Source organism: Crotalus tigris, unplaced genomic scaffold, assembly GCF_016545835.1.
Source record: "Crotalus tigris isolate CLP2741 ecotype Arizona unplaced genomic scaffold, ASM1654583v1 scf7180000019021.11574027:1482141, whole genome shotgun sequence".
Lineage (NCBI taxonomy): Eukaryota > Metazoa > Chordata > Lepidosauria > Squamata > Viperidae > Crotalus > Crotalus tigris.
In genome coordinates, this window is record NW_024097333.1 from 229,632 (window position 1) to 252,639 (window position 23,008).

The following is a 23,008-nucleotide window of genomic DNA, read 5'->3' on the forward strand; positions in this document are numbered from 1 at the left end:
CAACAAAGCTTGGGTTTAGTTGCAGTTGGGTTTGGAAACTTCAGAACCGAAACTTTGATGTTTCAACCTCCAATTCTCTGCAGTCTGTAAATAACCTCTTTGTTTTCTGCTTCCTTCTCTCATCCCAACCTCAGATTGGATTTTTCGCGCACAAAAAGCCTGGAGAAGACGAGAAAGAAGATTAAACGAGTCCGTGGGAACAAAGACTCTTCGCCCAAGAGGAAGACGCGTCCGTGAGTTAAAACCCAGAAGGGGAGCTGTGCTTTTTTTTCTGTACCGATCACTTTTAGGACCACGGACGTTCGGGCCGGTCCGCAAGAACGGCTCCAAAATCTTAAGGCAGCATCTCTTCGCATTTTGGGAACCAGAAAGCACGGCCGTCTCTCTCCCCTTCCGTGTATTTAGATATGCGCTATCTAAATATTGCCAAGACTGATCTTCAGGTAGATCAAAAGCCACGTTTGCCTGCCAGATTTGTGGACAGGCCTGTGGACTTTTAAGGGGGTCCCCTTTCACCGTGCAGGAAATCCCCACATGGAAATCCTTTATTCTAGATGCTTTTTAAACCCCCCCTCCCCAGAGGAAGTTTTGGGGTTCACTCTGGCATTTGCAGTGCTGCAACACTGCACCAGAAGCTGCTGTTGGGACTGCCTGTTGCAAATCTTGCTGGACTTTTACTTCAAGAAAAAACAGAGACAACCGTGGTTTTCGTCCCGCGCAGCTCGCTGGAGCACTGAACAAGCTACAGGGATTTGGGTCTCCTTTGGCTTGTTGCGCGTGCCCATTTCCGAAACCAGGCATATTGTTAAATTGGTTCCCCCCCCCAAAACAAGAGGCTGTTGTGTCTGTTTTTCACATAAATTGGGGTATGGCGTCCCCCCCCTCCTCATCACGAGCCACCTGAATTTCTGAAAAATTGTTCTAATGAAAACGGGGATTTTATAAAATGGGAAAGTTGCTCTCCCTTCTTTTTTTTAAAGCGTTGTGTGGAAGAGGGTTAAGCGCCAGCTGCCCGGTTGTTAGCAAAAGGCAGGGTGGTGATAGTCGCGTCCCTCCTTTTGGCGAAAAAGTGGGCGCTCCTAAAAGTGGACAAACACCTGGGGGAATCACGATCTTGGGCTGCCTCAAGCCAAGGCAGCAACAGAACAACAGAAACGGAAGCGAAGACACGCTTCCTTCTCCACAGTCATAATCAGAAGTGGAGGAGGAGCCTGTGGCTGGACTCCATCTCCCATCAACCTCAGCCAATGCAGAATAACGGGAATTGCAGTCTCCCAATTTCCAGCCAGGCCCTCCGGTTCTCAACAGCAGCCCCTTCCTCCCCGGGGAATCGGTGAAGCCTGCAGCCAAATGGAAGGAGGACTTGGAAGGGGAAGTTGGGCAGCTACCTCTGCCAGTTTCCCTTCATCTTTCTGGACTGGCACAAGGGGGGGCTTGTTCTGGAGAAACTTCCACGGGTGCCAAGACGCGGGAAGGATTCTGGGGCCACCAAGGGCCTTGCAACTTTTCCAGGGTCTTAGAGGCCCTTTGGCTACAGCAGGCCCCAAGCTGTGGGGCTTCTAACGGCGCTGGGCCTGGGCCTTTCAAGGGCCGAGGCTGCCAGGGTGGGCAACGCTGCCACTCCGATTCCCAGCCTCCATGAGCCTTGCCTGCCGGCGTGAAGAAGCCAGCCTCTCTTGCACGTCTCGGTTCAAAAGCCCGGCCAAAAATTACCTTCGCTGGTCTGGTTTCTTATTAAAGACTTTATTCAATAGCAAGATTTAGCATCAACGCCCAGGCACATTTTTACAACTGTGCCCACGGCTCTTTCTTTCCTTGTAGTGTGTGTGTGTGTGTGTGGGGAAAGGGAGAAGGAGGTGAGTTGTTTTTTGTTTTTTTTTTCATCTTTGTTCACTTTGCATCTTGATCTGGCTAACTCACCGGCCCGCGCCCCCCCCCCCGCCTTTCCTCTCCACTTGAAGGTGAGAGAGTTTTTTTCCCCCAGGGCTGGCGGGGTATAAAGGAAGTCCAGACACGATCGAGAGGATTTCAAAGCCGAGGAGAAAAGAATGGTGGCTGTATACAGAAGCTGAAGAAGAAAAAAAAAAAATTGAGACGACAAGCCGTTCTTCCTGATACATCAACACTGGTATTCGCGTTTTCAATATAGAGGAATACATGGCGACGCCACTTTTGCTGCGAAAGACAAATGAGTCCGTTTGACCGCACGGAGCAAGCTGGGCCTCGCGTGGCAGGCAAGTGGATAACTCAGTTCAAGCAAAGGAATCCGGACCTGCCTCGCACAGGCAAGCGTCACCTGTTGGCTTCCACAGAAACCTGGAGTGGGGACAGTAGGTGTGGGGGGGCTTTCTTTCTCCTTCCCCCCCCTTCTGAACCCATCAAATGCAAAGGAAACCCCACCAAACAGCCCCCTCCATACATGCCACGCCTAAGGCACTGCAGAGAGCCACGTCCCTGCAGGCCTTCCGACTCCGGGCTTCTTCCGAGCTTTGTCTTCCCGGTCCACTTCCAGGTAAAGGTGTTACGTGGACAGACAGCCAGCAATTAGTACAGCTATCGGAGGAGGTCCACACGCTTTAATGGACGCCACTCCCACCCTGCAAGTGGCCCCTACAGACCTGAAGGCTCAAGAAATGCAAGTGGCCCCTACAGACAAGAAATGGTTCCTCGGGGACCGTTTTTCAGAAAGGGGGGGCAGGCTTCGGTGGGGTGTGTGTGAATGCTGCTTGGGCCCGCTTCCTCTCTTCTTGCTACTTGCTTGTGTAGTTGAGTTATCGTACAATTTACAACTGTAGTCAAGAGTGCCACAGGCTTCAGCTGCCCTTCTCTCTCCCGCCGGCCCTGGGAAGGCGTCAGAAAGTCCATCGGTCATGCAGGTGGCCTGGGCTGCTAAAGGAGTTGCTGGTGGAGGCGTCCGTGTTCGGGGCTCGCTGAGCGGAGTCCTCCCCATTCAAACTCTTCCGGCACACAGGACACGTGTCGTGCTGGCAAAGGAGGCGAAAACAAGCAAGCGTGTGAGCGGCAGGCGCCACCATGGGAATAGAATAGAATAGAATAGAATAGAATAGAATAGAATAGAATAGAATAATAGAATAATAATAAAATAAAATAAAATAGGAATAGAACAGAATGGAATGGAACGGAACAGAATAAAATAATAGAAGAATAGAATAAAACAGGATAATAGAATAACAGAATAGAATAGAATAGAATAGAATAGAATAGAATAGAATAGAATAGAATAGAATAACAGAATAGAATAAAATAGGAATACAATAGAATGGAATGGAACGGAATAAAATAATAGAATAGAATAGAATAAAACAGAATAATAGAATAGAATAACAGAATAGAATAGAATAACAGAATAGAATAGAATGGAATGGAATGGAATAATAGAACAGAACAGAACAGAACAACAACAGCACTTATATACCGCTTCACAGTGCTTTACAGCCCTCTCTAAGCAGTTTACAGACTCAGCCTTTTGCCCCCAACAACCTGGCTCCTCTTTTTACCAACCTCAGAAGAACGGAAGACTGAGTCAACCTTGAGCCAGTCAGGATCGAACTGCTGGCAGTGGACAGAGTCAGCCTGCAATACTGCATTCTTAAACCACTGCGCCACAACTGCTCCGAGTGTGCCTTGCGCAGAGCACAGCTGACTGACTGTCGAGATGGAGGATGCAACCGATCACACCATTGTTGCCATCTGCCCATTCGGAGCTCCAGAGGTGCCAAAACCAAATGCCTTCCTGAGGGAGGACGTTCTTGTTGGCTCCTAGCGGTCCAGCTACATCTCTTGTGGTGCCTGAGATTTCCTGCCCCAGAGATAGGGACAAGCTCCCTCCTCCCCACTGTCCAAGCCCAAGCAGAGTCTTACCAGTTCCAGCCATGGCACAATGCAGCTGCTATGGAAATAGTGATTGCACGGGAGTTGCCGGACCTGCTCCGCCACAGTGTAGTCTTCTTTGCACACGGGACACTCCAAACCCGTATCTGTGAGAGGGAGAACGTTAGTGACAGCTGTCGCCACGCATCGGGCCTCAGCCATGTGGCCAGAGGGAGTTACCCCAGGCTCAAGAAAAACAGATGAAAGGAAGAGGGGAAGGTTCCTGGTGCCGAGTCATTTCAGCGGAGGAAAGATGGCGCCAAAGGGATGCTGGCTGCTAAGGAGCCGAAAGCCAGGTTGGTGGGAAGTGGGGAAACGATGTGGCCATGGAGTTGTAAAAGCAAAGAGAAAGAAAAGCATCCCAAAAGAAAAAGATGCGGAAAGGACAAGGACGAAAAGGTTTGGAAGGTGATGGAAGAAAAAGAGCTTGGACTGTCACTTGACTGGTAAAACTTAGCAATCAGCAATTGGGGTATTGGGTGGAATTGATGATCTTCAAAGAGGCCTAAGACCCTTAAGACCCTTCCCAGGAAATGACTGGGGTTTTCTATCGCATGCTGGTGGGACTGAGAGAAAGGAAGGAAGAAGAAAAAAAGAAAGAAAGAAAGAAAGAAAGAAAGAAAGGAGATGAAGGGAAGGAAGGAAAAAGAAATAAAGAAAGAAAAAGAAAGAAAGAAAGAAAGAAAGAAAGAAAGGAGATGAAGGGAAGAAAAGGAAGGAAGGAAAAAGAGAAACAAATAAATAAGGAAGGAAGGAGATAAAGGGAAGAAAAGGAAGGAAGGAAGGAAAAAGAGAAATAAGGAAGGAAGGAAGGAAGGAAGGAAGGAAGGAAGGAAGGAAGGAAGGAAGGAAGGAAGGAAGGAAGGAAGGAATTCACTTAACAACCGGGTTACCAACTTACCAACTGCAGGGATTCTTTTAACAACTGAAGCAAGGAAGGTCGTAAAATGGGGGCAAAACTCACTTAACAAATGTCTCACTCAAAAACTCAGTGGCGGTCGTAAGTAAAGGACTACCTGTATTACTATGTGCAGCTCTGCATTTCTAGGGCCTTCTCCTTCCCCCAGCCCAGGTCCAATCTGAAAGACAAGACAAGGGCAAGCAGAGTCGCTGCTGCCATTTTCTTGCACAAAGGTGGAAGGCCACGAGCTCCTCCATTATAATTTATTATTCCTACCCTAAATCAGAGGACGGCTGGGGATGATGGAAGCTGAACATCTACATGAAAGAACTGACTGGGGCAGCGGTTGAAATTAACTGGCAGTTAAAAGAAAAAGCCTATCGATCAGAAAGTGGAAATCCTGTGAAATAACTCTGAAAGCCACGTTGGAAGGGCATGATGGTGTGCAATCTCTGAACGGGCAAATTTAGAATAGAATAGAGCTGGAAGGGACCTTGGAGGTCTTCTAGTCCAATCCCCTGCTTGAGCAGGAGAACCTAGACCACGGGTCGGCAACCCACGGCTCTGGAGCCACAGAGAGAGACAGAGACAGAGAGATGCACTTGCTCTTCCCTTCTCTCTCTCTCTCTCTGTAAAAAAGAGAGTGGGCTCACGCTGTTTTCCAAGCTGACAAGCTTATTGGGTGGGGCTCCTTTGCTACGTCTCTGCAGGAAGCAGTAGCTCTCTCCCTCTCTCTCTCTCATTCACACACACATATACACATACACTGAGTGGGGGAAGAGGACTGGCAGACCAAGGGCAGGAAGAGCCAGCCCAATAAGAATGTGTGTCAGCTTGTCCGAGAACAGCGTGAAGCCAACTTGCCAGGTGAGCAGAAGATCGGAGAGAGGGAGAGAGAGGAGGGGAGGGGGGGAGAGAGAGAGAGAGGGAGAGGAAAGAGAGGGAGAGAGAGGGGGATTAAAAGAGAGAGGAAGAGAAAGAGGGGAGAGGAGAGGAAAGAGAGAGAGAGGAAGAGAGAGGGGGAGAGAGAGAGAAAAAGAGAGGAGAGAAAGAGAACTCATGCACAGCACCCTCTATTTCTTTTTAATTAAACTCTTCAATCAATCCCCCCCATTGGGTTTTGCAGCTCCCGGTGTTTTCTTTTCTGTGGGAAATGGGTCCAAGTGGCTCTTTGAATGTTTAAGGTTGCCGACCCCTGACCTAGACCATCTCAGTCAAGTGACTGTCTAGTCTCTTCTTAAAAACCTCTTGTGATGGAGTGCCCACAATTTCTTCTCAAAATAACATTTACAAAAGCAGCAGAGCTCCCAGACAAAAGCTCTGTTGGACGATTTGTTTGGGAGCCACCGGGAAAAATAGGGCCACCATGGCTGTTTTGCCGGAGCTGATGAGGTCTCCAGAAAAGCTCTTTCTTCTGACACAAAAGGCTCAGCCCTCCCCAACTGGCTCCAGACCAGCCAAGAGAAAAAGGGGGACCAAAACAAGAACTTACTCACCCACTTGTTCCTGAGTGACGGTCACTGTTGGGAGGGAAGAAATTTTCTCCTTCTCAGCTGGGGGAGGCCCTGTATTTTCCAAGTGCCCCATAAGCTGCAAGAGAGGTGAGAGAGGAAGGGAGGGTAACGCACGAGAAGAGGTCTTAAGGTGGAGGTGCTGACTGTTGCAAAGTTAGGCGGGAAGAATCGCAAAGGTGCTTTTTTTTTCATGAGCCAACTGTTTTTCTTTGAAGACGTTTCCCTTCTCCTCCAAGAAGCTTCTTCAGCTCTGACCGGATGGTGGGGAATGGGAGGATTTATACTCCTTGCAGACAGCTGGTCATTTGCCTTCTTTTAGAGAGTCGTTGAGGCCACTTGGAGGTTTACCTGTATCTTCAGGGTCATTTGAGTAGTGCAAAAAAGGGAGTGGAACACAGTCCTTTCAGCAATTCCAAGAAGGCTCCCCATCCATTTGCACCACTCAGGCGACCTAAGGACACAGATAAACCTTCAAGTGGCCTCAACGGCTCTCTCAAAGAAGGCAAATGACCAGTTGTTTGTTTTTCTATGAAGATGTTTCACTTCTCATCCAAGAAGCTTCTTCAGCTCCGACTGGATGGTGGGGAAATGGGAGGATTTACACTCCTTGCAGACAGCTCGTCATTTGCCTTCTTTTAGAGGGCTGTTAAAGCTACCTGGAGGTGTATCGGTGACCTCAGCATCCCCCAAGTGGTGCAAATGATCCTTTCAGCAGTTCCAAGAAGGCTCCACATCCATTTGCACCACTCAGATGACCCCGAGGACACAGATAAACCTCCAAGTGGCCTCAACGACTCTCTAAAAGAAGGCAAATGACCAGCTGTCTGCAAGGAGTATAAATCCTCCCATTCCCCACCATCCGGTCAGAGCTGAAGAAGCTTCTTGGAGGAGAAGGGAAACGTCATGCATAGCTCAGTTTCACTTCAAGTAGGTGTGTTTTATCTTGTGTGCGCACGCACATATGTGTGGCTTAGCGTGTTGCGTGAACCCAGCCTGGTGTCAGTCTTTTCAGTGCTGAGATCCAGGCTTTCTTTTGCAGAGGGGGACGGGCCGGGACAGCTGAGGGGACGTGGACACAAGCAAAGGTAGACTGTGGAGGAGAAGGCCCAGCACTGGCCCAGGGGTCAGGACAGGTGTGCCACAGGTGTCCCTGCAGGAGGAGAAGGGCAGCCTCGCCCGGGGCCTTCTGGCCAGTGCCTTTACCTGGGTCAAGACAGCATCGAGGCCGCTCTGGTCCCACGCGTAGTCCCCAAAGCTAGAGTGCAGCCTGCCTTGCACGCCACCCCTGGAGGGAGGGAAAGAAAAAGGGCGCTCAAAGGGGGGCCCGTGGGGGGCTGCTTTTCATCCCTCAACTTTCAAGTCTAAAATGGTGGACAACTTCGAGCCCCCCCAAGCTGTAATTTTCTGCAACTCCTAGTCAGAAAATGACTCTGGGAGAAGCTCCAGGTCTCGGAGGAAGGGGTCAGCTGCGATGGTCAGCACAATTCGCCAAGGACAGGGGTAGGCAATCTTGACTCTTTTATGACTTGTGGACTTCAACTCCCAGAATTCCTGAGCCAGTATGGGGGAACTATGGCCCCTTCATGACTCATGGACTTCAATTCCCAGAGTTCCTCAGCCAGCATGGGGGAACTATGGCTTCTTCATGACTTGGAGACTTCAACTCCCAGAATTCCTGAGCCAGCACGGGGGAACTATGGCCCCTTATGATGTATGGACTTCAACTCCCAGAATTCCTGAGCCAGCATGGGGGAAACTATGGCCCCTTCATGACTCGTGGACTTCAACTCCCAGAGTTCCTCAGCCAGCATGGGGGAACTATGGCTCCTTCATGATTTGGGGACTTCAACTCCCAGAATTCCTGAGCCAGCATGGGGGAACTATGGCCCCTTATGATGTATGGACTTCAACTCCCAGAATTCCTGAGCCAGCATGGGGGAAACTATGGCCCCTTCATGACTAGTGACTTCAACTCCCAGAGTTCCTCAGCCAGCATGGGGGAACTATGGCTCCTTCATGACTCGTGGACTTCAACTCCCAGAATTCCTGAGCCAGCATGAGGGAAACTTTGGCCCCCTCATGACTCGTGGACTTCAATTCCCAGAGTTCCTCAGCCAGCATGGCTCAGCTTGGAAACCTCTCCCTTTCCCCTCAGCATGGCTGGCTCAGGAATTCTGGGAGTTGAAGTCCAGGCGTCATAAAAGAGCCAAGGTGGCCTACCTCTGACCAAGGATAACTAGGATGCAGGAGAAGTGAAGTGGGGCGGGGGGTTTGGTCAGTTCTAAGACCCCTCCCCACAGCCAACCCATCCTGGCCAACTCGCCGCAGGACAAGAGTCACACTAATATTGAAGAAATAGTGGAACAGAATCATGAAAGAAAGGAAGCCAAAGAAGGGACAACACGAAACCTGAAGGACAAAAAATAAAACATTTTTAAAACTATTTTAAATAATTAAATTGAATTCTTGAATGGTCCCGCAGTGTGGCGAGTTGTCCCATTTTGCAAAGCCAGGCCTGGAGCGGGACCAAAGACCCGGAGACAAAGCGGAGAGGAATTGCCTGCTTGAGATTCAAGCCACCTTCCCTCATGAAGTTTTCAGACCTCCCTTCCCAGGATCGGAGCTGAGGAGCAGCTTGAAAAGGTCCCCAGAGTCCCAGAACAACCTCAACTTTGCCTGAATCCAAGCACGGAGGGCCCAAGAGCGGATGCCACTCACCAGGAGAATGATGGAGGAGGTGATCCGGGCACTGCCGAATTTGCAAAGAAGCCAGCGAAGATCTGCTGTATTATTCTGCTCCAGGTGATTTGCCAGGTGGGAAGAACAGAGAAAAGGTCACAGGTAAGGAAGGAGCAGCCATATTCAGGGAAGTTGCCACTGCCACAAAGACATTTTCTGACCTTGCGTGATGCAGGAAGCACCAGCTCCTTTGGCAAAGAGCACAATGGCGCATATCGATGCACAATGCTGAGCTGGCTGCCAAGAGCCCAGATAGGATCATTATGAAAAACTACGGATAATCCTCGACTTACAATAGTTTGTTGTCACAATGACACTGAAAAACGGGGACTTGGGACCATTTTTCACACTTAGGACCCTTGCAGCATCCTCACGGTCATGTGATCAAAATTCGGACACTTTGGCAACTGACTCGTGTTTAGGACGGCTGCCGTGTCCCAGGGTCACGTGACTTTCTGCCGAGCAAAGTCCGTGGGGAAGCCAGATTCACTTATTTATTTATTTATTTATTTATTTATGAGACTTATATAGCGCTTTAAGTGCAAGCACTCTCTAAGCGGTGTACACCAGTAAGCAATGTATATATATATATATTACATTGCCCCCAACAATCTGGGTCCTCATTTTACCTACCTCGGAAGGATGGAAGGCTGAGTCAACCTTGAGCCGGTGAGATTTGAACCGCTAACCTGCTGAACACAGTCAGCTAAAGTGGCCTGCAGTACTGCACTCTAACTGCTGCGCCACCTCGGCTCTGTTAACCACCGGGTTTCCCAACTTAACAGCGCTTCACTTAACAACGCTGGCAAGAGAGGTCGCAAAATGTGGCAAAATTCACTCCACAAACGTTTCGCTTAATGACAGAAATGTTGGGCTCGGCGGTGGTCGTTAAGTCGAGGGCTACCTGTCCCGGCTTCGAGGCTCTGCTGGTTTTGCCTTCCCTTGGTGAAACAAGCGCCGTTCTCTCGTGCAAAAGCTGAACGGGGCTGTTGTTTTCGAGAGCTCGACTCGCTCCCGCGATTCTTACCCTTCGATGGCCGGGGAGCGATCCGGCCGGGTGCTGAGGCGGGGCCGATACCTCCGGGCCATGGGCAGCCGGGGGGGTCGGCTTGGTCCCCAGAGGTCCGCGTGGGCCTGGTGACCCCTCTCGTTGTCTCTGCCATTGTGGTCCAGAGAGCTGCTCAGGAATGGAAAGACCATGGAGCGGTCCAGCTGGTCCCAGAACTGAGGAAGGGAGATGGAAAATGGAGGGAAAAAAAGAGTCAGAACTGGTTTAGAGGCACACCAAAAACTCGGCCTGAGGGAAAAGCGTGATCTTCCTTCCCAGGAACCAATTTATATACAGGTACTCCTCGACTTACAACAGTGACCATTCAAAGTGACGACGGCCCTGGAAAAAAAAGAGACTTGGGACAGTTTTTCAGTTACGACCTTTGCAGCATCCCCACAATCATGTGATCAGAATTCAGATACTTGGCAACCGGTTCGCGGTTTATGACGACTACAGTGTCCCAGAATCCCCTTTTGTGAACTTCTGACCAGCAAAGTTAATGGGGAAGCCAGATTCACTTCACAGCCGGGTTACTAGCTTATCAGCTGAAGTGATTCACTTAACAACTGGGGGAAAGAAAGATCGTAAAATGGGGCAAAGCTCCCTTAGCAAACGTCTCACTTAACGACAGAAATTTTTGGCTCAATGGTGGTCGTAGGTTGAGGACTACCGGTACTTGTCCTTTTGGTCCCTCAACTTTGTAAAAGAGCTTGTGTAGAGTCTGGAGTCTCTTGTTTTTCTTTCTCTGTGGTATTGTTTTTGTTTGGGCTTTTATTCCCTTGTTTTTCAGAGTATCCCAAGCATCCTGAACTGCTTTTCCCTCCAAGATTTCCAGCCATGGAATCCTTCCTAGACACTCTCTCAGCTTATTGAAGTCGGCTCCCTTAAAGTCTATCTTTTTCTGCATTATGGTGAATTCTAGTATAACATGATCACTCTTCCCCAAACTTCCTACAGCCTCCACTCCTTCAACCGTTTCATATTTATTAGTAAGAATTAAGTCCACTACAGCTGACCCTCTAGTTCTAATTCTAGTAAGAATTAAGTCCACTAGAGAAATAGGATTCTTTATTGGCCAAGAGTGATTGGACACACAAGGAATTTGTCTCTGGTGCAGAAGCTCTCAGTGTACATAGCTAAAACAAAGTGGTAAGTCACAGATCATAAATCATAAGATACAATTATTAATCCTAGATACCAACAGGAGAAGGTAGGAGGAAAGAGGAGAAGATGAGAAGGATAATAGTTAATACAGCTCACTACATGGGTAAATATCTTAGGCCTAAAACGGTGCTGCGGGAATTAGGTGTTCAGCAGAGTGATGACACAGGGAAAAAAAAACTTAGTTTGGTTGTTTTGGCATGCAATGCCCTAGAACAGCGTCCAGCGGGGAGGAGTTGAAATAGATTATGTCCAGGATGTGAAGGGTCTGTAGATATTTTCTCATCCCCCCCTCTCTGACTCTTGCAGTTTACAGCTCCTCAATGGAAGGCAGGCTGGTTGCAATAGTTTGATTTGTCCGAAATAGTATAGGGTTTCCTGCCTGAGCAGGGGGTTGGACTAGATGACCTCCAAGGTCCCTTCCGGCTCTATTCTGATTGATTGATCCCGACTCTAAAGCCGGAGGGACAGTAGAGTACCATAAGGAGAAGGAAGAGGCAGTTCTGGAGCCCTTCCAAAGCCCAACGGTATGACGGGCTACAGAGTCAGCCTCCCCCAAGAAGGGCTGGCAGGGCCAGAACTGACCACTATTTCTGATCGCGGTGACATTAAGCAACACGTCTGAGACAGATGAGTTCAGATAAAAGGCGAGTCAGGTAAAGCAGTTGGCCTGAGGTCAGCTGTGACGCTTGACCCGCTGAGCTCAAGGGCTAAATTCAGAAAGAACACATGGGGGTGGGGGGCAGAATCAGCTTTATTTTTAAAAGAACTGCCTATAGATCCAAACATCTGAAATGCTCTGAGACAGAACTTCCAAGGGGATTAGCTTGAAATAATTATTTCAGTATGTTTATTCCAGGGGGAGGTGGAGGGGGCGGGTACTAGAGATGACATAAATTTATTTCAACTGAGGCATAGGGCCACCCATTTAAGCAATAAGATCCTGAGTGACTAACAAGAACTGAAATACAACATGAATGCACACACACACACACATTGTAAGGACCCACCCCACTTTGCCTCTTACGAAGACAGAACTCTTGGAATAATTCTTCCAACAGGCATCCTTTATTAAGAGAAAATGGTTGCAGGCGTTCTAGACAGGACTTGGGGTCCAAGCTCTCCCATTCAAGGTTTTAAGGGGTTCCCCAGTAGCCCCACCCAATCACCTCCTTCTTCCAGCGACAGTCTCAGGCATTACACTCCCACCCCCTTTTCCTTGCTGCCGGCTGGATGGAGACTTCAGAGAGAACTACATGAAAGGTAATAGCCCCATTCTTATGGTTAGCCCTTTTGGTGATATCCACATTCAATTCCTTTGAAGTTGTACCGAAGGAAGTGAGGGCCACAAAACCCCTTTGTTCACCCCCTTCCCTTCATCATATGACAGAATCCAGAGAAGGCAGAAATGGGGTTTTCTATAGTTGATAACTAGAGATGAAATATAATTGGATTCTCACACACACACACACACACACACACACTACTCAAAAAAATAAAGGGAACACAAACGTATAGGATCCTATACGTTTGTGTTTTTTGAGCAGTATATATTCAGATTTCTTTTTGCTGACAAAGAGTTAAAGATTTAAGTGGGAGACTAGTATAGCTATTTCGGACTCATTAGTCCTCATCAGCTAGCCACACCCTTTATGGGATTCTGGGCGGTCTACATGCTAGGCAGTTGCATTAAAAAAAAAAGTAGAACTGCAGTAGAACAGTCAAAATGGCTCAAAAACAGTCACTGTGAGAGGGACCTTGGAGTCCTGTGGACGATCACTTAAACATCAGCCAGCCGTGTACGGCCCAAAAAGCTAATACAATCCCTGATGGTATAAACAGAGGCACAGAATCAAGATCGCATGAACTTTTAGTACCGCTTTATAAATCCTTAGTAAGGGCACACCTGGAACACTGCATCCAGTTTTGGTCACCACATTATAAAAAAGATGTTGAGACTTTGGAGAAGAGCAACTAAAATGATTAAAGGCCTGGAGACCAAGAACAGTTACAGGAATTGGGCATGGCCAGTCTAGAGAAAAGAAGGACTAGGGGGGACATGATAGCGGTATTTCAGTATTTGAGGGGCTGCCACAAAAAGGATGGAGTTAACTATTTTCCAAAGCACTAGAAGGCAAGAAACAATGGATGGAAACTAATCAAGGAGAGAAGCAACCTGGAATTAAGAAGAAACTTCCTGACAGTGAGGACAATTAACCAGTGGAACATCTTGCCTCCAGAAGCTGTGGGTGCTCCATCACTGGAGGCTTTTAAGAAGAGACTGGACAGCCACTTGTCTGGAATGGGATAGGGTCTCCTGCTTGAGCAGGGGGCTAAACTAGAAGACCTCCAAGGTCCCTTCCAGCTTTATTCTGATTTGAACCAAAGTAGCTGTGTTAGCTCAGACCACTAATTAACATGCCAGTAGCATCCTCACAACACTCTAAACCCTGGTGAAGGGACTCAGCTTACTGCGTCAACCCCATTGCCTAGGTTCTCACAACAAAGGAAGCATCAGTTGGTCTGTGCCACACATGAAGCCCACAACCAGCCAGCCACCTGTGTACCCTGTAGGGTCTGCAAACTCAGCCTCCAAATAGAGACAGCAGTCTCCATCCATGCCTCATATAGCAGAAGAGCCAGGATAGCAAGCTTACCTCCTGTCAAAGTAGGTAACACACCTGGCTGTTTGATTGTCCTGCCAGTCTTGATCACAAGCAGGTGGGAGGCCCCAGCAATGCCCTGGCTGAAAGGTAAGTGGGAGGCAAACTGGCAGCTGAAGTGGTTGGGGAAGCTTTGAATAGCTTCCTTCTTCCAGCATCTGCCCACTCCCTCGAGGCAAAAGCCTGCCTCACACAACAGAAATTGCATCTCGGCATAACCAGTCACCCATCTAAATATAAAACGACTTGGATCCAAGGCTATACTTGGTCTGATTTGCAAAAACCACGAGTCAGCCTCTCTTGGCTTGAAGGGGCTATTAATATACTTTTACTAGAAATCGCCCATATTTTTATACCAAAGTTTTTTTTCTCTTCCGCGTGTACAGTGGTGCTGAAAAGTTGGCGGAGCCTGTGGAATAGGACCTAAGACGCGATCTGTTCTCCACGCAAGCCCCAAAACTAGATAAATATAAACCAATTGAAGAAATAAGCCAAAAACATTATACAGGGAGCCGTCAACTTACAAGTCATAAGTTGTGATGGCCATGAAGGAGATCACTGTTTACAATTTGTTCTGCACCGGTGAGCTCTGTGATCATTAAGCCAACTTGCTCTTGGCTACAGCCAGCTTTTTGCTGGGAAACCAGAGGTAAACACTGGTTTCTCGCAAAATTATTGTAAATCATGGCCATGTGACCGGGGGCCCTGCAAAAAGCTATAAATGTGGACCAGTTCCCAAGCGCCCACGGGCACTGACGCTAAAACTTCAAAACAGGATGTAAGTCCCTTTGGTGTGTGTGTGGGGTCTATCATAACTTTTAACTGTTCACAAAGCAACCCATTTGTCAAGAGTGATTCACTTTCCACCTAGTTTCCTCCTCTCCGATCTCAACCTGACAACAATTGGGTGTGTGTGTGTGAGCTGCATGGGGTGGGAATGGAATGCCGCCATCTGCAGATCGTGAGACCCTGCTCCACCCTTCAAGGCGACGCTGCACAGGTGTTTGAACCGTCCAGACAGTTCCCATAACAAAAAGAGTGTATGAGAGTGGGGACATTGCAAGGGACGGCCAAAGGGAGGACTTCAAGATTAACTATGTGGATGAATTGAATGGGAAAGTCAGCACTGGTTTTGCTTTTTTTCTTTCCGTGTAGTGTATTCAATAAAACTGTTACTTTGGGGAAGAACTACAGGTAGTCCTTGGGTTACGGCCACAATGGAGCCCAGAATTTTTGTTGCCAAGAGAAACATTTGTTAAGGGACTTTTGCCCCATGTTACGACTTTTCTTGCCACAACAGTTGTTAAGTGAATTACTGCACTTGTTAAGTTAGTAACCCTGGTTGTTAAGTGATTCTGGCTTCCCCCGTTGACTTTGCCTGTCAGGTTGCAGAAGCGGATCACAGGATCCTGGGATATAAATATGAGTCAGTTGCCAAGCATTTTGGATTTTGATCACGTGACCACGGGGATGCTGGAACAGTTATAAGTGTGAAAAACGGTCATGAGTCACTTTTGTCAGTCCTGTTGTAACTCTGAACAGTCACTAAATCAACTGTTGAAAGTCGAGGACTACCTGTGTATTCAAGGAGTTCCTTATTTGGATTCACTAGATCAGGGGTAGTCAACCTTGGCTCTTTTATGACTCGTGGACTTCAACTCCCAGAATTCCTGAGCCAGCCATGCTGAGGGGAAAGGGAGAGGTTTCCAAGCTGAGCCATGCTGGCTCAGAAATTCTGGGAGTTGAAGTCCACGAGTCATGAGGGGGCCATATTTCCCCATGCTGGCTCAGGAATTCTGGGAGTTGAAGTCCACGAGTCATAAAAGAGCCAAGGTGGCCTATCCCTGTGCTAGATGGACATCTGACACGGTTATCAGTTGAGCATTATCTGTACTTGTTCATTGATTTATTGAGGAAAGTGATCCAAAGTGTTTATCTATTCTATAGCATCCCATCGAGGTTTACACTTCTTCAAACAACCGATGGCTTGTTTTCACACCCGTGTCTTTTTCAAACGAGGGGGTCTCCCTAAAAACGATCTCGCCTACCAAAGAGCCACATCTCAAACCAGACCAAAGTCGTTCAGGGGTGGGAATGGACAAGGAAGGACCCCTTCCCAACACAGCCGTAAAAAGCTGAAAAATAAAATTAAAAAATAAAAAAACAAAACGGGGAAACTCACCTCTGCAAATGGGGTGGAAGGACTTTCATCGGTGCCACTGCTGTTGCCTTCTAAAAAACTAAAGAGAGAAAAAAAACAACAGGTGGTGGGAAAACGCCAGGGCTTCTAGAACAAGGACTTCCCAACCTTGGCAACTGTGAGATAGGTGGACTTCAATTCCCAGATATTCTCACCTTTCTGGTCACTAACATACCAGGGAGCAGCCTAAGAGGGGTCTACGACACCTCGCCAAGAATCACACTAATAGCAAAGAAACAGTGGAATAGAATCAATTAACCAGTGGAACCATCTGCCTCCAGAAGCGGTGAAGGCTCCAACACTGGAAGTTTTTAAGAAGAGACTGGACAGCCATTTGTCCGAAATGGTGTAGGGTTTCCTGCCTGAGCAGGGGGATGGACTAGATGACCTCCAAGGTCCCTTCCAACTTTATCATTATTATCATTACAGAATCATTAAAGAAAGGATTGCAAGGGACGGACAAAATGAAATGTGAAGGACAACAATTAAAACATTTTTTAACTCGTTTAAATAATTAAACTGAATTGTTGAATCGTCCCTCAGCGAATGTCTGTGGAGATTCTCGGTCATCCATGTCATGGTTGTCCCAAAGGTGTTTTTTTTTTTTTTCCTGGAGGCAACTGGACTTTCTTGTTCTTTCTTTGAAGATGTTTCACTTCTCATCTAAGAAGCTTCTTCAGCTCTGACTGGATGGTGGGGAAATGGGAGGATTTATACTCCTTGCAGACAGCTGGTCATTTGTCTCCTTTTAGAGAGTCGTTGAGGCCACTTGGAGGTTTATCTGTGTCCTCAGGGTCACCTGAGTGGTGTAAATGGGTGTGGAACATAGTCCTTTCAGCAGTTCCAGGAAGGCTCCACACCCATTTGCTCCACTCAGGTGACCTTGAGAAAAACAGATCAACCTCCAAGTGGCCTCAACGACTCTCTAAAAAGAAGGCAAATGACCAGCTGTCTGCAAGGCGTATAAATCCTTCCACTCCCCACCATCCAGTCAGAGCTGAAGAAGCTTCTTGGAGGAGAAGTGAAACATCTTCAAAGAAAAACAAACAACTGGTCATTTGCCTTCTTTTAGAGAGCCGGAGGTTGAGAAACACCTTTCAGAAGAGAATATATAAATATATAATATATAAAAAGACACCGTGTTGTTGCAGGTCAGGAAATGACAGGTACCTGGAGTCGTCTGTTACTTCTTCAATAAAGCCAGATTCACATCGGGGACACGTGTATTCCTGCCAAGGAAGCAAGAAAAAGAAAAAAAACGGAGCCGTAAGATTTCCGCCAATAATAAACACGTGCCATCCATCCCACTTAGTTTTAATTAGCAAAGGGAGACTCCTGGTTCATTCCCCCTCCACCCAAGAGTATACTTTATTGAGAACAAAGCAGTTACAGATTAGAGAAAGGCAGAATCTGTTGGCTTGGTGGGAAAATGATGCAATTAACTTTCACTTTCCCCCGTGTTCAGTCAATGTCCAATTTAAAGTTCCCAAGTTGTTTTGGAAACGGACCCTGTGTTCCTGCCTTTCCCATCTCCCCCCATTCCTTATGCTGACCTTGTGCTGGATTGGTGACCCTACGGGTGGAACGGCTTCCTTGCTCCCATGCTCACAACTTGAATATACTGAACTACAGTTACTGTTAAATGCTGGCGTAATATCCGACAAATTCCAAAGTTAATGTCATGGTTCCGACAGATGACACTCTTCGAAAGAACGTCGAGGCATTGTTTACCTTAAAGAATCTTTTATTCGAGTAGCATAATATCGGCACTGCATAATCGAAGCCAAAAACTGAATTCCCCTCCCCTGGGCACTTAGTATCAAAGCACAGTTCCCTCCTCCAATTAACAGCCATAAAACACATTCCCCAATTAGCTTGAAGTCCAGTTCTCTAGCCCAGGGCTTTTCAACCTTTTCACCCATGGTACCACTTTTAGGATATGGCAACATCCGAGGATCACCAGGCGCCTAGCAAGGTGTCAAAAACTTGATGACCCAAAAAAAGGAAAAAAGTGATAAAGTACAGGTAGTCCTCGACTTACAACAGTTCGCTTAGTGACTATTTGAAGTTACAATGGTACTGAAAAAAGTGCCCCCCAAGCCACAGCCGAGTAAGACACCTGCCTGCCCACCTGGCGGCACTCTTCCTTCTGTCCAAGGTTTTCATTGTTGTGAGCATTTCTGTTGAGGATTGGCAGCGGGGGTGGGGTGGGGGGGTGTTTGGTTTTTATTCCCCCCCCCATCTGCTAGGTGGTTGCAGCAGGTTTTGGTCGCTTCACATGACCCTGGGACACTGTGACCGTCATAAATATGAATCGGTTGCCAAGCATCTGAATGTAAATCACAAGACCCTGGAGAGGCTGCAACATTCCAGCTGATCGGCGCTTCTTCTGGGCTCAGCGGAAGTGCCAGGATCAACTTGTTCTCTGGATGGGAAAATCTCTGTGCCAGCCATCTCACATTCCCACATAACGGGCAGTCCTCGACTTACAACAGTTCATTTAGTGACCGTTCAAAGTTACAATGGCACTGAAAAAAGGGACTCAGGACCATTTTTCACACTTACCACGGTTGCAGCATCCCCAGGGTCACGTGATCAAAATTCAGACGATTGGCAACAGACTCATAGTTACGACGGTCGCACGTCCCCGGGGTCACACGATGCCCCTTTGCGACCGTCTTACAGGCAAAATCGATGGGGAAGCCAGATTCACTTAACCGTGTTACTAACTTAACAGCTGTACTTAACAACTGTGGCACAAAAGGGCAAAATTCACTTAACAAATGTCTCACTTAGCAACATAAATTTTGGGCTCAATTATGGTCATAAGTCTTGAACTACCTGTATATTTTTTAAAAAAATTTTTTTGCCTAAAAACAAGAATCTGGGAAGGCAGATTTGAGGAAACGAGGGAGGGAAAAAGGCAAAAATACAAAATGTGGGGGGAAATGCACGCGCAGCAAACTGCCATGCTTCCCCCCCCCACAAACCTCATAACCTTTTGATACTCTTTGTCCCAATGAAGCAGCCAGAAGGTCATCCCCTTTTGATTTAATATCTCACCTACCTAAATAGATAATATGCTTAAGTTACTTCCTATCTCTTCCTGCCTTTGTCAGTTCTTTCTCCCTTTGATCTATCTGTATTTGTTCTTACCTGGTCTCTGATCAGGTAATATGTTACTAGAAAATAGTTGCTTATATAAAGGAATTTTCCAATGAAGAAACTTTATGTCAGCATCTAATGGTTAAACTTATGAATGTAAAATGTCAGCATTTAATGGTAAAAGCCTCTGTATGTAAAAAGTATATAAAAACCAATAAACACACAGAGACTCTCAAGCTGTCTCAAGCTGTGACAAGCAGCTCTGCAGCAGCTTCAGATCTCTGCTCAAGACATGCCTGAGTCTTTTTCTTAGCATCTTTACAACAAAACAAAACCCCAAATCCATTATTTTCTCAGGGAGCTGTCTGTACAACATTAACTACCTCTGAGCCCCCAAAGAGAGCTGCAAAGCAAAACTCAAATGCTTTAAACCAGTGGTTCTCAACCTGTGGGTCGGGACCCCATTTGGGGTTGAACGACCATTTCACGGGGGTCGCCAAACAACGCAGTCCGCCATTTTTTCCCCCTTTTCCTTAGCTGTGCTACTCCCTTTTATTCTATCGGCTTTTGAAAGCCAATAGAATAGACTCTCTTGAATAGAGTCTAATTCTATTGGCTTTCAAAAGCCAATAGGAATTGTCCAGGCTGTCTCCGCCCTGCTGAGCCCGCCAAAAGTCCCATTCTGCAAACGGTGCTGCACCAGTTTAGTAGTTCTCGACTTACGACCGGTTGAGTAGTCCTCGACTTACAACCGGTTGGGGGTCGCGGCATTAAAAAGGTTGAGAGCCACTGCTTTAAACAATATTTGTGTATTGCACAGCAACTTTCACAATTATCTGTAGCACAAAAAAGGCACCCAAGAGAGCAGGAGATGCATAACTGAAAGGAACTGCTTTCCGACACATAAACCATCCACCAAAAAGGGCAGAGTTGAACATTATCCATTGTCATTGCTTTATTTTTCCCTTAACTTAGCAAAAGCACTATAGAGCGGTAGGACACCCAATGCCAAAATGATCCAAAATGAAACTCAGGTTTTATTTGAAGGCCTCGTGGCACAGAAAACATGTCAAAAAGGCAGGATATAAGCTGAATAAAGGAATCACATTCCCTGGAGTTCGGCTCACTGGGGAAAAAAAAAAACTCAGCTGACACAATAATTCCACATATATCTTGCAATGAGCAGTGATTTAAAAGGCAAGGGAAGAGACTGAAAATTGACTGGAGCAATTTTCCCGTCGTGATTGCTCAGAAATCCCAGGCACACCCACATCTGTGCTCTTAAGAGCTGACACCAGGAACAAAGCCAAAGCTGTGGACGCTGAGGCAGGCCGGAAGTTGGTTTATAAGCCTGCTTCCAAAGGCTCAGAATCAGCACCTTTCATGGCCTGGAGAGCCCAAGCCCAATTTCCACCCAGGATTCAGAGAAGCTTCCACTGTCGGGCTAGATCTGCTCCAGACATCTGGAAAATGGTGTTTCAACACACACACACAAACACACCCAATGTTCTCGCTGTGGGAGAGCCCAAATGGGGCAACTTGCCACGGTCACTTCGCCATAGGACAACTCGTGGCGGGACAGTTGAAATAGATTACGTCCAGGATGTGAGGCGTCTATAGATATTTTCTCAGCCCCTTTTCTGGCTCATGCAGTACACAGGACCTCAATGGAAGGCAGGCTGGTTGCAACTAGTTTGTATTCACAATGGTTGCAGTGTTGCGGGATTACATGACCCCCTTTGGTGACCTTCCCAAAGTCAATGGGAAACCCAGATTCGCTTAACCATCGTGTCATGTAATAATTGCAGCGATTCACTTAACAACTGTAGTAAGAAAAGTCGTAAAATGGGGCAAAGCTCACTTAACAAATGTCTCAGTTAGCAACATAAACTCTGAGCTCAGTTGTGGTCGTAAGTTGAGGACTACCTGTACCACGGAAGGGTTTGCAATATATCGTCAAATATATCCTTAATTCCAGGTTGCTTCTCTCCTTGATCAGTTTCCATCCATTGTTTCTTGTCTTGCTTTCTGGGGCTTTGGAGAATAGCTTGACACCCCCCCTTCTTTGTGGCAGCCCCCCAAATACTGGAATGCTGCTATCATGTCTCTCCCCCCCCCCCCCGGTCTTTCTTTTCTCTAGACTGGCCATACCCAAATCTTGCAACCGTTCTTCAAGAAGAGACTGGGCAGCCATTTGTCCAGAGTGCTTGAGCAAGGGGCTGGACTAGATGGCCTCCAAGGTCCCTTCCAAATTTGTTCATCTGTAATCCCAGACCAATTAACCAGTGGAACAGCTTGCCTCCCGAGGCTGTGGGTGATCCATCCCTGGAGTCTTTTTAAGAAACTGGAAAGTCATTTGTCCAGGATGGGTATAGGGTCTCCTGCTGGAGCAGGGACCCCCTTCCAATCCTAGGATTCTGTGTTCTAAGCAGCGTTAGTCCACCTGTGAGTGCTCCATCACTGGAAGTTCTTAAGGAGAGACTGGACAGCCATTGGTCTGGAATAGTGCTTCAGCAGGGGGCTGGACTAGATGACCTCCAGGGCCCCCTTCCAATCCTAGGATTCTGTGTTCTAAGCAGCGTTAGTCCACCTGGGAGTGCTCCACCACTGGAAGTTCTTAAGGAGAGACTGGACAGCCATTGGTCTGGACTAGTGCTTGAGCAGAGGGCTGGACTAGATGACCTCCAGGGCCCCCTTCCAATCCTACGATTCTGTGTTCTAAGCAGCGTTAGTCCACCTGGTGAGTGCTCCATCCCTGGAAGTTCTTAAGGAGAGACTGGACAGCCATTGGTCTGGACTAGTGCTTCAGCAGGGGGCTGGACTAGATGACCTCCAGGGGCCCCTTCCAATCCTATGATGCTGTGTTCTAAGCAGCGTTAGTCCACCTGGGAGTGCTCCATCACTGGAAGTTCTTAAGGAGAGACTGGACAGCCATTAGTCTGGACTAGTGCTTGAGCAGAGGGCTGGACTAGATGACCTCCAGGGCCCCCTTCCAATCCTACGATTCTGTGTTCTAAGCAGCGTTAGTCCACCTGGTGAGTGCTCCATCCCTGGAAGTTCTTAAGGAGAGACTGGACAGCCATTGGTCTGGACTAGTGCTTGAGCAGGGGGCTGGACTAGATGACCTCCAGGGCCCCCTTCCAATCCTACGATTCTGTGTTCTAAGCAGCGTTAGTCCACCTATGAGTGCTCCATCACGGGAAGTTCTTAAGGAGAGACTGGACAGCCATTGGTCTGGACTAGTGCTTGAGCAGGGGGCTGGACTAGATGACCTCCAAGGTCCCTTGCAACTCGGCGACTCCGTTCTCAAACTCCGCTGCTCTGCTGCTGCTGCTGCCTTCGGAGACCTTGGACCCCCAGCACTCCCCCCACCCCCACCTGGGCAGATCCGGGGGGGGGGGAAGAGGCTTATGCACCCACCCACCCCCGGCCTGGGGGGGGGGGGACAGCGGGGAGGGGGTTTGAGGGGATTCCGCTGCGGGGGGCCCCTTCGCCCCTCCCCTCATTTGCAAGGGGGCGGCGGGACCGGCCTTCCCCTCCCCCGCCCAGCCCGGGTCGCCCCTCCCCCCCCCAGGCCTCTCCCTCCTCGGGCGGGGCCCGCCGAGCTCACCGGCAGCTTGGGGCTGACCTCGCCCTTGCAGCTGTGGCAGAAGAAGCGGTGCTGGGAGACGGCGGCCGTCGCGGCTGCCGAAGAGGCCTCCGCCATCCTCCGCCCCGCCGAGCCTCCGCGCCGGCCTTGGAAAGCGAAACAGCGCCCGCTTGGCCGAGGCCGGCCACAGAGCG

The 23,008-nt window shown here is 48.2% G+C and overlaps 2 protein-coding genes across 7 annotated transcripts in view; one reads left to right on the plus strand and one right to left on the minus strand.

Annotated features, from left to right (window-relative positions):
- The window catches only part of ITGA10 (integrin subunit alpha 10), a 79,113-nt gene extending 77,040 nt beyond the window's left edge, over positions 1–2,073 (plus strand). For all 5 annotated transcript variants that reach the window (XM_039358423.1, XM_039358421.1, XM_039358422.1 and 2 more), the window contains one exon: positions 135–2,073. In XM_039358423.1, coding sequence (XP_039214357.1) covers positions 135–185 — 51 coding nt within the window. In that variant the 3' untranslated portion in view covers positions 186–2,073. The remainder of the gene's footprint in view (positions 1–134) is intronic.
- RNF115 (ring finger protein 115) lies at positions 1,732–22,984 on the minus strand. 2 transcript variants are annotated; one of them, XM_039358437.1, is made up of 9 exons: positions 22,854–22,984; positions 17,291–17,349; positions 16,103–16,160; positions 10,073–10,269; positions 9,025–9,099; positions 7,510–7,591; positions 6,289–6,382; positions 3,883–3,998; positions 1,732–2,984 (listed from the first exon to the last, which is right to left on the minus strand). In XM_039358437.1, exons 1-9 carry the CDS (start codon positions 22,929–22,931, stop codon positions 2,853–2,855), a joined length of 891 nt encoding a protein of 296 aa, XP_039214371.1. In that variant the 5' UTR covers positions 22,932–22,984; the 3' UTR covers positions 1,732–2,852. The 2 variants fall into 2 exon arrangements, with proteins under 2 accessions (XP_039214371.1, XP_039214370.1); XM_039358436.1 differs by having other exon boundaries at positions 22,836–22,968.
- Between the last annotated feature and the right edge of the window lie 24 nt (positions 22,985–23,008).